Source organism: Nuphar pumila, chromosome 15 (genome assembly GCF_984573655.1).
Source record: "Nuphar pumila chromosome 15, dmNupPumi1.hap1.1, whole genome shotgun sequence".
Classification (NCBI taxonomy): Eukaryota; Viridiplantae; Streptophyta; class Magnoliopsida; order Nymphaeales; family Nymphaeaceae; genus Nuphar; species Nuphar pumila.
Window position 1 is genome coordinate 34,440,045 of NC_143263.1, and position 12,013 is coordinate 34,452,057.

The 12,013-nt window shown below is 38.5% G+C and overlaps 1 protein-coding gene and 1 pseudogene across 1 annotated transcript in view; one reads left to right on the forward strand and one right to left on the reverse strand.

The window, feature by feature from the left end:
* Nucleotides 1-12,013, forward strand: part of GRX4 (glutaredoxin 4) — a 60,002-nt gene that overhangs the window by 27,432 nt on the left and 20,557 nt on the right. The window contains exon 6 of the mRNA XM_089988955.1: nucleotides 9,174-9,252. Within this exon, the coding sequence (XP_089845081.1) occupies nucleotides 9,174-9,252 (79 nt within the window). The remainder of the gene's footprint in view (nucleotides 1-9,173; nucleotides 9,253-12,013) is intronic.
* Nucleotides 2,993-7,774, reverse strand: LOC149815092 (ubiquitin-conjugating enzyme 15-like; annotated as a pseudogene).

Consider the following 12,013-nt stretch of genomic DNA (forward strand, 5'->3'; position numbering starts at 1 on the left):
AAGCTGATGATTTAAAGGCGTCCATCTCATGGAACAACAGATGGTGACAAAGCTTTTGCAGTATATTTTGGGCATACTGTTATTATTAGCAAGGCACTTAATAAATGGCGTCATTCAATGTTATGAGATGAACAGTGTTCATCTGCAAGGTGAATAAGTGAACTAAGTAAAGTAGCAATAATTAAAGAATTATGGGTACGTATCTGGAAGGTTGTTTACAAATCTTAGAGTTTGAGAAGCACCTATGCTCAAACTTTGGATTCTCCTGCAAGGTGAATAAAGTGAGCTAGGTAAATTGCGGCTTAGTTAGACCATAATAGCAATGGTTAAGGAATGATAGATAGGAATTCGGTTCTTGTATTTGGAAGGTTTTTTACAAGTACTAGAGATGAAAGGCTCCTGTCCTCAAACTTCAGATGCCGTGGTCAAAATGATTTGGTGGGGTCACTGGTTCTGAGATCTTGGTGATAAAAGAAAAAAGAGAAAAAAATCATTGTGTGTGAGAGAGATGTTGTTTGGGAACTAGGGGGAGATGTGGCAAAGGGAAGGGAGGGACAGAGGTGTTAATCCCAATATGGAAAAGCAAGTAAAATGTTGTGTTCCATATATCAGTATGAATAGCTTTGTCTCAGTTGTTTATCAGGTGGCAATAATTTGTGCATGACTTCAGGCAGGATTTGGTGTGAGAGGTCATACTAAAGTATTTGAAAATTTTGCTTAAGCAAATAATTTAAACTTGTAGAAGTTTTGGATTATCACCTAAGGAAAAATATATATGTAAAACAAATATGATCATCATCCGGTCTATATGAAACTAAAAACCAAAGAGGGTATAGGTCTAGGGCCATAACATTGGATGCCCAGGCCTGTTTGCCATTGCATTGACTGGCCCAATGTTGTTAGTTGAGCTGGATTAAGGCAAAACATTAGAGCATTGATGAAGCAAAGCATTAGGCGTAGGTATTGAGGCATTGATGCGTAAGTTTCATGATCAAATAGTTAAAAATAATTTAAAAATCTAAATAATTTAAAAACAAATAACCAAATAAAAATTTGATGATAGAAAGGATAATGAAGGGATATCTAAGACAAATCCAACATATGCGCTGATTAAAAATCACTGTTAAAGCACTGCAGACAAAATCAGTTGTTTGTTTAACATTTTGGCTTTTCTTTTCTTTTCTTTTCTGAAGGAGAGAAGTAAACATTCAGTTTTTTAATAAAATAAGAATTAAGAATTTTTTTTAACAAAATCATGTAAAACAAAGTCATGAAGTCATGTACATATGCCGATTATATGAAATGTGGATGTAACAAACATTATAACATGTGACCAAATTCATGAAATCCAATTGTACTTGCAGAAACTTCAAAATTTCATGAATCTGGTCATATTTTAAGTGATGTCTTGTGCTAAACGATTGCTGATGTCATGGCTGAGTTTGTGGACACAGGGACCACCGTCATGACCATCCTCTGTCTGATAACAACAAACATAGCCAGTGTGAACTTATAAAACTTCCAGTATCATTGGGGTATGTTTGATGGCTTGTCCAGGGTTGGATGAAATGAACAAAAAGAACAGAACAGAATTGGTTCTGTTCGTTCTGTAATGACTGTTCCAAGTCCAACGTTTGTTTCGAATGTACTCAAATGATATGTTCCAAATGTCTGTTGTTTGATGACGAGACAACTTGGACAATCATGGATAATGGGTCGAATTACTTCGTTTTGGATCGTATGACCCGATCCGTCCACTATTTTACATGTTTTAACAAGTTTATTATGGTTTTTTGCCCGAATATGGATTCAATTACAAAATTATATCTAAAATCATGAATTTTTGCCCTGAATATGGATTTGAAATTGGATTTTTGCCCCAAATATGGATCTCGAATGAGTTTTTTGCCCTGAATATGGATTTTTGCCCCAAATATGGATTTCGAATGAGTTTTTTGCCCTGAATATGGATTTTTGCTCCAAATAAGGATTTCAAATAGGATTTTTGCCCCAAATATGGATTTCGAATGAGTTTTTTGCCCTGAATATGGATTTTTGCTCTAAATAAGGATTTCAAATAGGATTTTTGCCCCGAATATGGATCTCAAATTGAATTTTTGCCCCAAATATGGATTTTTGCCTCGAATATGGATCTCGAATTGGATTTTTGCCTCGAATATTGAAATGTGCCTAGGAGTCAGACTAATAAAAGAAAATAAATTAATGTTGTTTAAGATGGTTTCAACACAAAGACTTAATATGAATCTTGTGCAAAAGGTTGATATGATACAAGTAGAAGAAACTAGAAAAGGAAGAAGACCACTGTAGACTTGTATGGAGGCAGTAAAAAATGATATGAATAGAGAAATAAGATCCGCAAAGCCGACCTCATGTAGTTGGGATAAAGCTTGATGATGATGATGAATATTTTTGCAAGAATTTTTCTTACTACAAGATTTTCTCTCGTGGTAAAAATTCTGGTAACATCATGTGTGACATTGCTCAAACCAGATGACCCAGATGGATGTGTGAACTTGTTTGCTGAAACACTATCAATTATGACCAAATTTTATATAAAAAAAACATCAACTTTTTTCACAACATTCATGGCTGATATTATATAAAAGAACATTAATCCTAAAATCTTATACGTGAGAGGTGGAACTGCTATGAATCTCCCTAACAAAAAGGTCTGCGGCAGGCAATGGCGCTTCAAGGATAAATAGCCAAACACAGCTCGATATCATGAAAACTCAAAAAACATGACCAACCCGGATATTGCAGTGATACTGCCATGAGATTTACCAAGAGAAGTATTATCTTTTACTTAACAAGGACTTGTTTGCTAAATACATTCTTCTCCATTACAAATACCAGGAACATATGCATTCCCAAACACACTTGAGACTGGCACTGCAGAAGAACAAGCAGTATGCAGTTTGAAATAAAGTTACTAAGCTTATGACCTGAAGGATAATTGCTTGCGCATCATCTACACTTTGTCGTCATAGAACCACCATCTCGTCTCCTTTGGCGATCTGCCATTGCGGCAGTTCTTCACATAGCAGTCATCGTCCGCAGGGAATTTCTATGTAGAAAATGAGAAACCTTACAGTTAGGAAAGAAAAAGAATAGTGGGACTTTTATGGCTATAGAGAAGACAATTGAGTAGAACCTTTACAGGGGAGCTTGAGAGCATGGAAAGAATGTTGATACAGATGGAACTCACAGTCATGGCTGGAGACTACGAATCATACAGAATATCTGATTAACAAAAATATCTAGTTCATTACTACAATCCACATAAAACATCTACATATACTTTTACCAAATTATAAAATCCGCAAAACAAAACATGAAACACTAGACAATCTGTATGGAAAAACTAAATGCGCACAATGTAAAAATTCTAGCAAGAATCCCACCATGTTAATCAACAATTCAGTCCACGAAATAATCGCATGACCATGTCAAAGATCGCCAGCCGATTTCAAGAGAATTGAATGTATACAACAACAACAACAACAACAACAACTACGCCTTCATCCCAAAACAATTGGGGTCAGCGATATGAACCAAAAAGAAATTCATTTTGGGTCTTCCACATGAATCCTTTTCCTCCAATCATTTCTATCCAACGCCATGTCCTCGGTGAGGTTCAAAGCATTCATATCCTTTCCTATCATCTCCATCCAAGTCTTCCTAGGCCTACCCCGAGCTCTTTTAACTAATATATTTTCCCATTTCTCCAACCTTCTAACTGGAGCATCATTAGGCCTTCGCCGAATATGTCCAAACCACCGTAAACGATTCTCTCGCATCTTATTTTCAATGGGTGCAACACCTACCTTCTTACGTATCTCTTCGTTCCGAATCTTATCTTTTATTGTATTTCCACACATCCATCTAAGCATCCGCATCTCAGCTACACTCATTTTTTGAATATGATGTCTCTTGGCAGCCCAACATTCCGTACCATATAGTAAAGCGGGTCTAATAGTCGTCCTATAAAACTTTCCCTTCAACCGCAATGGCATTCTACGATCGCACAACACTCCAGTAGCAATTTTCCATTTCATCCACCCAACCTTTATCCTATGATTTACATCTCCATCAATTTCTCCATACTTTTGAATGATGGATCCCAAATATTTGAAATAATCATTCACCGGTATATCTTGCTCACCAAGCTTCACTACACTCCCATCACTACTTCGTTGCTTACTAAACCGACATTCCATATATTCAGTCTTACTCTTACTCAACTTAAAACCTCTAGCTTCCAATGTCTGTCTCCATAATTCTAACTTAGCATTAACCCCAGCTCTAGACTCATCAATCAAAACAATATCATCAGCAAACAACATACACCACGGTACATTTTCTTGAATTGATCTCGTAAGTTCATCCATCACTATCGCAAATAGGAAAGGGCTTAAAGCAGATCCTTGATGTAACCCAACCGTTATCGGAAAATTGGTTGTCACCCCTCCACAAGTGCGGACATTGGTTACTACTCCTTCATACATATCTTTAATTATACTAATGTACTTGAGAGAAACACCTTTCTTCATCATTGTCCACCAGAGAACGTCCCTAGGTACTCTATCGTATGCCTTCTCTAAATCAATAAAAACCATATGCAAATCTTTGTTCATCTCTCTATATCTTTCAATAAGTTGTCTAAGAAGATGTATAGCTTCCATAGTTGATCTTCCAGGCATAAAACCAAATTGATTCTCCGATATCATGACAACCTTCCTCAACCTAGACTCAATCACCCTCTCCCAAAGTTTCATAGTATGACTCATGAGTTTTATACCACGATAGTTTGTGCAATCTTGTATATCACCCTTATTCTTATATAAAGGCACCAAAGTACTCTTCCTCCACTCATTAGGCATCTTATTTGTTCGCCAAATCAAGTTAAAAAGATTTGTCAACCATTCTAAACCTTTTTCTCTCAAGCATTTCCTAGCCTCGATAGGTATACCATCTGGGCCAACTGCCCTTCTTGATTTCATTTTCTTCAAAGCCTCTGCAATTTCTTTCTTTTGAATCTTGCGCATGAAGTCACGATTTATCTCATGAAAAGGAATGGAGAAGTCTCCAAGATCTTGAGCATGACTATCATTAAATAGCTTATCAAAATAATCTTTCCATCTCTCCTTAATCTCCTCATCTTTGACTAAAACCCTTTGCGTTTCATCTTTGATACATCTAACCATACCCAAATCCTTCGATTTCCTATCTCTCATCTTTGCAAGCCTATAAATATCCTTCTCGCCTTCTTTGGTATCTAACTTGTCATAAACCTCCTTATATACCTTAGCCCTCGCGTTTCGAACAACTTTTTTAGCTTCCTTCTTTGCTATCATATACTTATCCAAATTCTCATTATCACGACTCTTACTTAGATTTCTATAACACTCTCTTTTAACCTTAATAACTAATTTGACATCCTCGTTCCACCATGATGTATCCTTACCTAGTGGTGCACCGCCTTTAGACTCACCCAATACCTCCTTAGCTACTTTTCTCATACCACCCGCTATCTTATTGCACATTGATTCTGAATCCTCCTCGAGACACCAATCAACTTCCTTAACTACCTGCTCTACAAACATTCCTTGTTTAGCTCCTTTCAGTGCCCACCACTTAATTCTAGGATCTATCCTATGTCTATCCCTTTTGCGGCATTGTCTAATTCTAAGATCTAAAATTAAGACTCTATGTTGTGTAGCTACACTTTCTCCTGGTATAACCTTACAATCGATGCAACAACCCCTATCTCTCTTTCTAAGTAGGAAAAAATCTATTTGACTCGTATTAACCCCACTTTTAAATGTTAATAGGTGAGACTCCCTCTTCCTAAACCAAGTGTTTGCTAAGATCATATCATAGGACAAACAAAAATCTAAAATCCTTTCTCCACTTTCATTTCTTTCTCCTATACCATAGCCTCCATGGATATTCTCAAATCCATCCCTACTAATGCCTACATGTCCATTAAGGTCACCGCCGATGAAAAGCTTTTCTCCATAAGATGTCTCTTGTACTACTCCATCTAAATCTTCCCAAAATTGATGCTTAATGGAATCATCTAAACCTACTTGAGGTGCATAAACACTAATAATATTAATAATATCCGTACCTAATACTAATTTAATAAGTAAAATTCTATCACCCTTCCTACGGACCTCAACTACATTATCTATAAACTGACGACTCATAACAATCCCTACTCCATTCCTATTCCTATTTATTCCTGTATACCAAATCTTATATCCCCAAGGTTCTATCACTTTAGCTTTCTCACCTACCCATTTGGTCTCTTGAAGACATAAAATATCAATCTTTCTCCTACACATAACATCTACTAACTCTACCAACTTACCAGTTAAAGACCCTATGTTCCAAGTGGCTAACCTAATTTTATGGTCTTGGACTAACTTCTTTACCCCCACCCGTTCAACAAAGTGAGGGAACCCTTGCCTATTTGACACCACACCCGGGCGCCGGTGTGACGCGTCGCTTCTGGGCGGCGACCTAGCAACCCTTGCACATTTATCACTGCCTCCGGGCCTAGAGAGTACAGCGCGTCGCTCAGTAGGGAACGCCCCAACGAAATTCTCATATTGGTTCATTTTCATAGGATATGACAAAGTTTTTATGCTGGCTGTCACAGGCCTACCGCAACCCTCCTCCTTTATCCGGGCTTGGGACCGGCAGTGTATAACTACACAGGCGGAGTTAAAATCAACAACAAAAAAGAGCATTTTACTGAAGACAGAATCTAAAGAAACCCCAAACCCCCCAAAAGCAGAGGAAAAGAGAAAGAAAACCCCAATATCAAAGAAAACCATCAAGATTACCTAAACAAATATGGCCGTTGCTATAAATGTGCAGATGCATAGGCGTCGGATGGAGGGAAATCACCTACCAAACAAAAAAAAAACAAAACAATAAAATCATCCCCAATTTCACCCACCAAACAAAGAACTCAAAGAATCTCCAAAAAAGAAGCAACGGAAAGCTTGCCCCGACCGAACCTGTGGAGCCTCCATGGGGTAATGCTCGGGAAAATCGACTTGAAGCTGGTACGATTCGCTTGCGTAGAGCATCCCGGGTGCCCTGACCACTTCAATAGCCCAACTGATCCACCAATTCAACAAAAAAAACCCAGAACCACCTCTAGAAAACCCCCCAAAACCAGAAAAACATGCAAAATTCGTGGCGAGGAGGGCGATCGGGGGCGTACCTCTGGAGATTGTCGGAGACCTTGTGCTTGAACCCGGAGGGGGGGGCTGACCTGCCATTCGAGAAGCTCTTTCTGGAGGCGGTTGCACGCTATCTTGCTGAGAGCCTGCACCAACAATCAAAGGAACCGAAAAAAACCCCAAACAGTGAGAAAAAGAGAGTGGGCGTCTTCAACGCAGACGACAGAAGAAAGCTTCAATGAGAGAACTAAGGTTAGGGTTAGGGTTTAGAAGGCAGAACCTTGCGTGAAGAGAGGAACTCATGCTGGAGAGAGAGAGAGAGAGAGAGAGAGAGAGAGAGAGAGAGAGAGAGAGAGAGAGAGAGAGAGAGAGAGAGAGGTGAAAATGAGGAGACCGAAGAGCTCGTGGGCGGCCCATCGAGAAATTTTCGTTCTCCTCGTCCCTGTTACTTTTGTAACAGGGGGGAGGGTGGAACGAAAAGACCACATGTATAAGGATGCGGCGGACGGGCAGAACGCCGTCTGCCGCATCCAATGTTTGCTGGAAATCGCCATTCCCAGCGAGATTTTAGTCCGAATCACGCTGGGAATGGCACATCAAACATACTCTTAAGGTTCAGCAAAGAAGAGAAAAGGGCGAGGTCAATGGGCTGCCTTTCAGACACTCGATGCCACATGTCCCACTTTATGTTTTATATGTTGGATGCTAGTCAAATTAGAGGTTTGTCCCCTCAGTTGGCCATAAGCAAGAAGCACAAACCTCGCATTGAGGCTGCACCTCAAGGCTGAGGCGTACACTTCAGGGTTTAAAGCGCACACTTCAGGTACCCATGCGTCGCAAGCCTGCGTTTCAGGGCATGGGGGCTGGGCAATGCTTTGAGGCGTATGCTTCAAGCCTTGAAGCGTATGCCTCTAACAACATTGGACTGGCCTACTGATACTTGTTTAAATCATAGGAATGCAGGAGAAATAGTCATGGTAGTAAACAATAACAAATAGCAACATCTGATTTGATGATTTATATCTACGTGTGCATGCCTATATGATAAAATAAAAATAGGCTTTCTGCACATGCACATAAAAAATCTAGAGTATATTCCAGACGAGTCACAAATTTCAATGCTGAATTTTACTATTGTATCCTTGTTTAAATAAGTTCTGTATTTGGGATGCACTATATATATTGGCCTTTTAGCTGGTATGAGGGATGAATGCCTTTTTTTTTCTAGGGCAACAAAATTAAACTTTGTGGAAGTGCAAAAGAAGACAGAATGGGGTGAGAATATGTTGATGGTTACCAATTCTAGGTTTAGCACTAATATCTGTAACTTGGTATATGGTGTATGTTTAAGTTGGTTTCTTCTTTTTTCTCATAACAGTATTTTTTAGAGCTATCTGATCATGTGAAGCGGATGCAAAATGGATAATCCTGTATCATTGGCTCATTTAAAACTATATTTAGAATTTGCATTAGTTTGCTATCTATGTCACATAGGTGCGGGTGCGGATGTGGGTACGGGTGCAGATGCAGCGATGTGGCACTTTAAAAAAACTTGGGTGCGAGGGTGCGGGGAGGGTATATATATATATAATTTTTAACAGTTTTAAGTTAACACTACATGTATGTGTGTGTATTTATGTATTTATATATATAATATAGATAAAAATGGACTTTATTAGGGTTAACTGAATCTACTTTTGGATAGAAATGGACCGTGGACTTCACCTAATACAAAGGAAGCTGTGTCCAAGTGTCGCACCCGCCTGGGTGCGGGTGCGACGCGGGTGCGGTGCCCTGTTAGAAGAGTCCGTGTGACAGTTTGCTATGTAGGTTGTCTTTTTATTTTATTGATAATGATTGATTGAATTTAATTGTCTTGGTGTATTAATTTTGAACTTCAAGGCAGGAAAATTTATTGATGCAACACTACTAATGCGTATTCCATAAATGCAGCAACTGGCCAACTTTTCCACAAATATTCATAAAGGGGGAGTTTATTGGTGGGTCCGACATAATCCTCAACATGCATCAGGTGAAGTGCTTTTTCTTGGTGGGAAAACTTAGTCTGAGACCTCTTTTGCAATATTATTGTTGTCCAAAGACCATGATGACTGCTTAATGAAACCAACTTCCTCATCTAGAAAAGACTATCAAGAAAATAAGAAAAAAATGATAATAAATCCTAGGTATGCAAATGGGTCAGATCCAGGATGAAGGTTTTGCAATTTTTGGCTGTTCCAGATCCGATCGGATCTGACTCCCCATTATTTCGCTGTTTCGAGTCCGACCCATTTGCATCCCTAATAAGGCCTTGTTTACTAATAACAAGACCTGGTACATGAAGGATATGCACGGTTTGAACCATCATTCTTCTAATTATCATCAGTTCTCCAATCCCTTTTGGTGATTAGAGGTTGATTGCCATCTCAATAGGTAAATTGGTCATCTCACCTTGGGAAGGGGATCATTGCTTGTTAGTTATCTTTTCTTGATGAAACATTTATTAACAAGGACAAAAAGAAAATGCTGACTGAATTCTGCTACAATTTCAACTTCAATCAAACAATCAATCACCTCAACCACCCCAAGTATTATATGAGCCAAGTTCTTGAGAATTGGGGTGCACAACAAGCTGAGTAGCTTGAACTCACCTTGAGCTCATTTATTAATTAAACGAGCCAAGCTTGTGCTTCATTGTATGCACTGTCTGGTTAACAAGCTTGAATTTAGACAGTATGTTTGAGCTCAATAAAACTCGTTTAAACTCATTTGATTACATGAATATCTATGTATTCCATATTAAATGCATATTTTCAAGCCAAAAGGAGCATCAGAAAAAGTAGTTCCTTGGTTGTTGAAAGGGAAGGTCACAAGTTCAAGTCCCACCTTAACTTTTCTCATTTGTTGAAGTAAAAATGATATTTTGTGTTATAATATTGGCTTGATCTTAGTTGAGTCGAGCTTGAACAATAGTGGAGGGTAAGGTGAGCTCGAGCCTAGGTGTGAAAGCTTCAAGCCAAGCTCGAACAGACTAGGCTCGAGCTAAGCTTGCCTCATGGGCATCCCTGTTTGAGAACTAGGTTAGAATAGAGTAAGTGGACTCATGGGAAGCTCTATTTGATAACTAGGTTAAAATAGATTAAGTGGATACATTAAACAACGTTGCTGGGAATTGATGAGGTGAATATCGAACTATATTGTGCTGGTGTGGTTCTCTAAAGTTGTAGGGTATGCTGGGTTTGTGTGAGTAGGGAACAGTCTTGTAGGATCTGTTACAAAAACACATTTTTGTCATGATAAAGTGCTCTTTGTTTGGTTCTATAGAATATGGATCTTCAAATCCCAATGTCGCCTGTTCAAATCCTATAGAAAGTGATTCTACTTTGTTCTGAATCATCTTAACTTGAATTACAAACATCATTGAAATTTGATCTCTTGTAGATCATGTTAAAATATAGTTATATATACATTTATATATGTATATACTAATGTAATAGGTAATGCCCATCAGGGGCATTTTGGTCTTTTTGATGTTGTAATAGTGTTAGTCTAGTAGGGGCTGTTTTTCATTTTCTTTTCTTTTATTATTCTTTTTCTGTTTTTTTATTCTTTTTGTTTTTATAGCTGTTGCAGCAGTCCATGTAACGACCCCAACTGACTCTCGTAAAAATAGTGATTTTTTTTCTTAAACAATTGCAGAAACACACCCAAAGATCTGGGGCCTCACAAATTTAATATACCAAACCACAAATCATAACCTATGTCACATGGGTGCGGGTACGAGTGCGACACGGGTGCGGAGCAATTTCAAAAATTTTGGACATAGGGACACGTCTATATATATATATTTCAAAATATATATAACAATAATAAGATCCGACCCCGATACCATCTTGGATCTGGGTCGGGTCTGGATCTGGACCCGACCGAGTCCAAATTAATTTTAATAAATGGACAAAAATAGACTCGGTCAAAGTTGACCGAGTCCAAAATGTGGACGAACTTGGCCTCGGTGCGTTGACTGAGTTTGACACTTAGTTGACCGTGTTCGCCCCATGTCCGAAGCCACACCCGTGTCGGAGCGTGTCGACGCAGGTGTGTCGACCTTTTAGCCGAGTTCGTGTAACTTAGATCATAACGTGCATTGAATAAACAGAAGAATAAATCAAACCTTATTAATTTAAATCAACTGTCAAAAATAGACTGAACATAAAAATCGTCTATTTCATGTGAGCCATCCTGTCATAACCCAGAAACCAGTCACATAGCTCATTGTTTCCGGCCAACTAGTCAGGACATTACTGAGCATCTGTGCCTATAAAACGTTTTTAAGACAAACATGTAAGAACCAAAGTCTTTTGTATGAATTCCTCTAAAAATTGAAACAATAAGAAAATAACATAAACAGATTCATGCATAAATTCCAAAGGAATATCATAAACAACAATTTACCACAATCAACTTACCATTCAAGCCTTTAAACAAAATATCATGCAGAATCATTCACAACATGTTGGCTGCACTTATACATGAGTACAAAATCAATAGAATTGCTACATATAATTATATGCAGATTCGAATGCATAAGCATGTAGCTGAACAAATCTAAATCGAAATCAAATAATCATATATGCGGCAGATCCAAACCAGATCTGCCTAGTGCATACACTCGGCAGATCTGATCCGAATCAATGTGCCCCTAAACTTGGCAGATCTGGTCAGATCGGCATGCATATAATCAATGGATCTGGACCAGATCTGCACGCTTATGAAACTCGGTAGATCTTAACCAG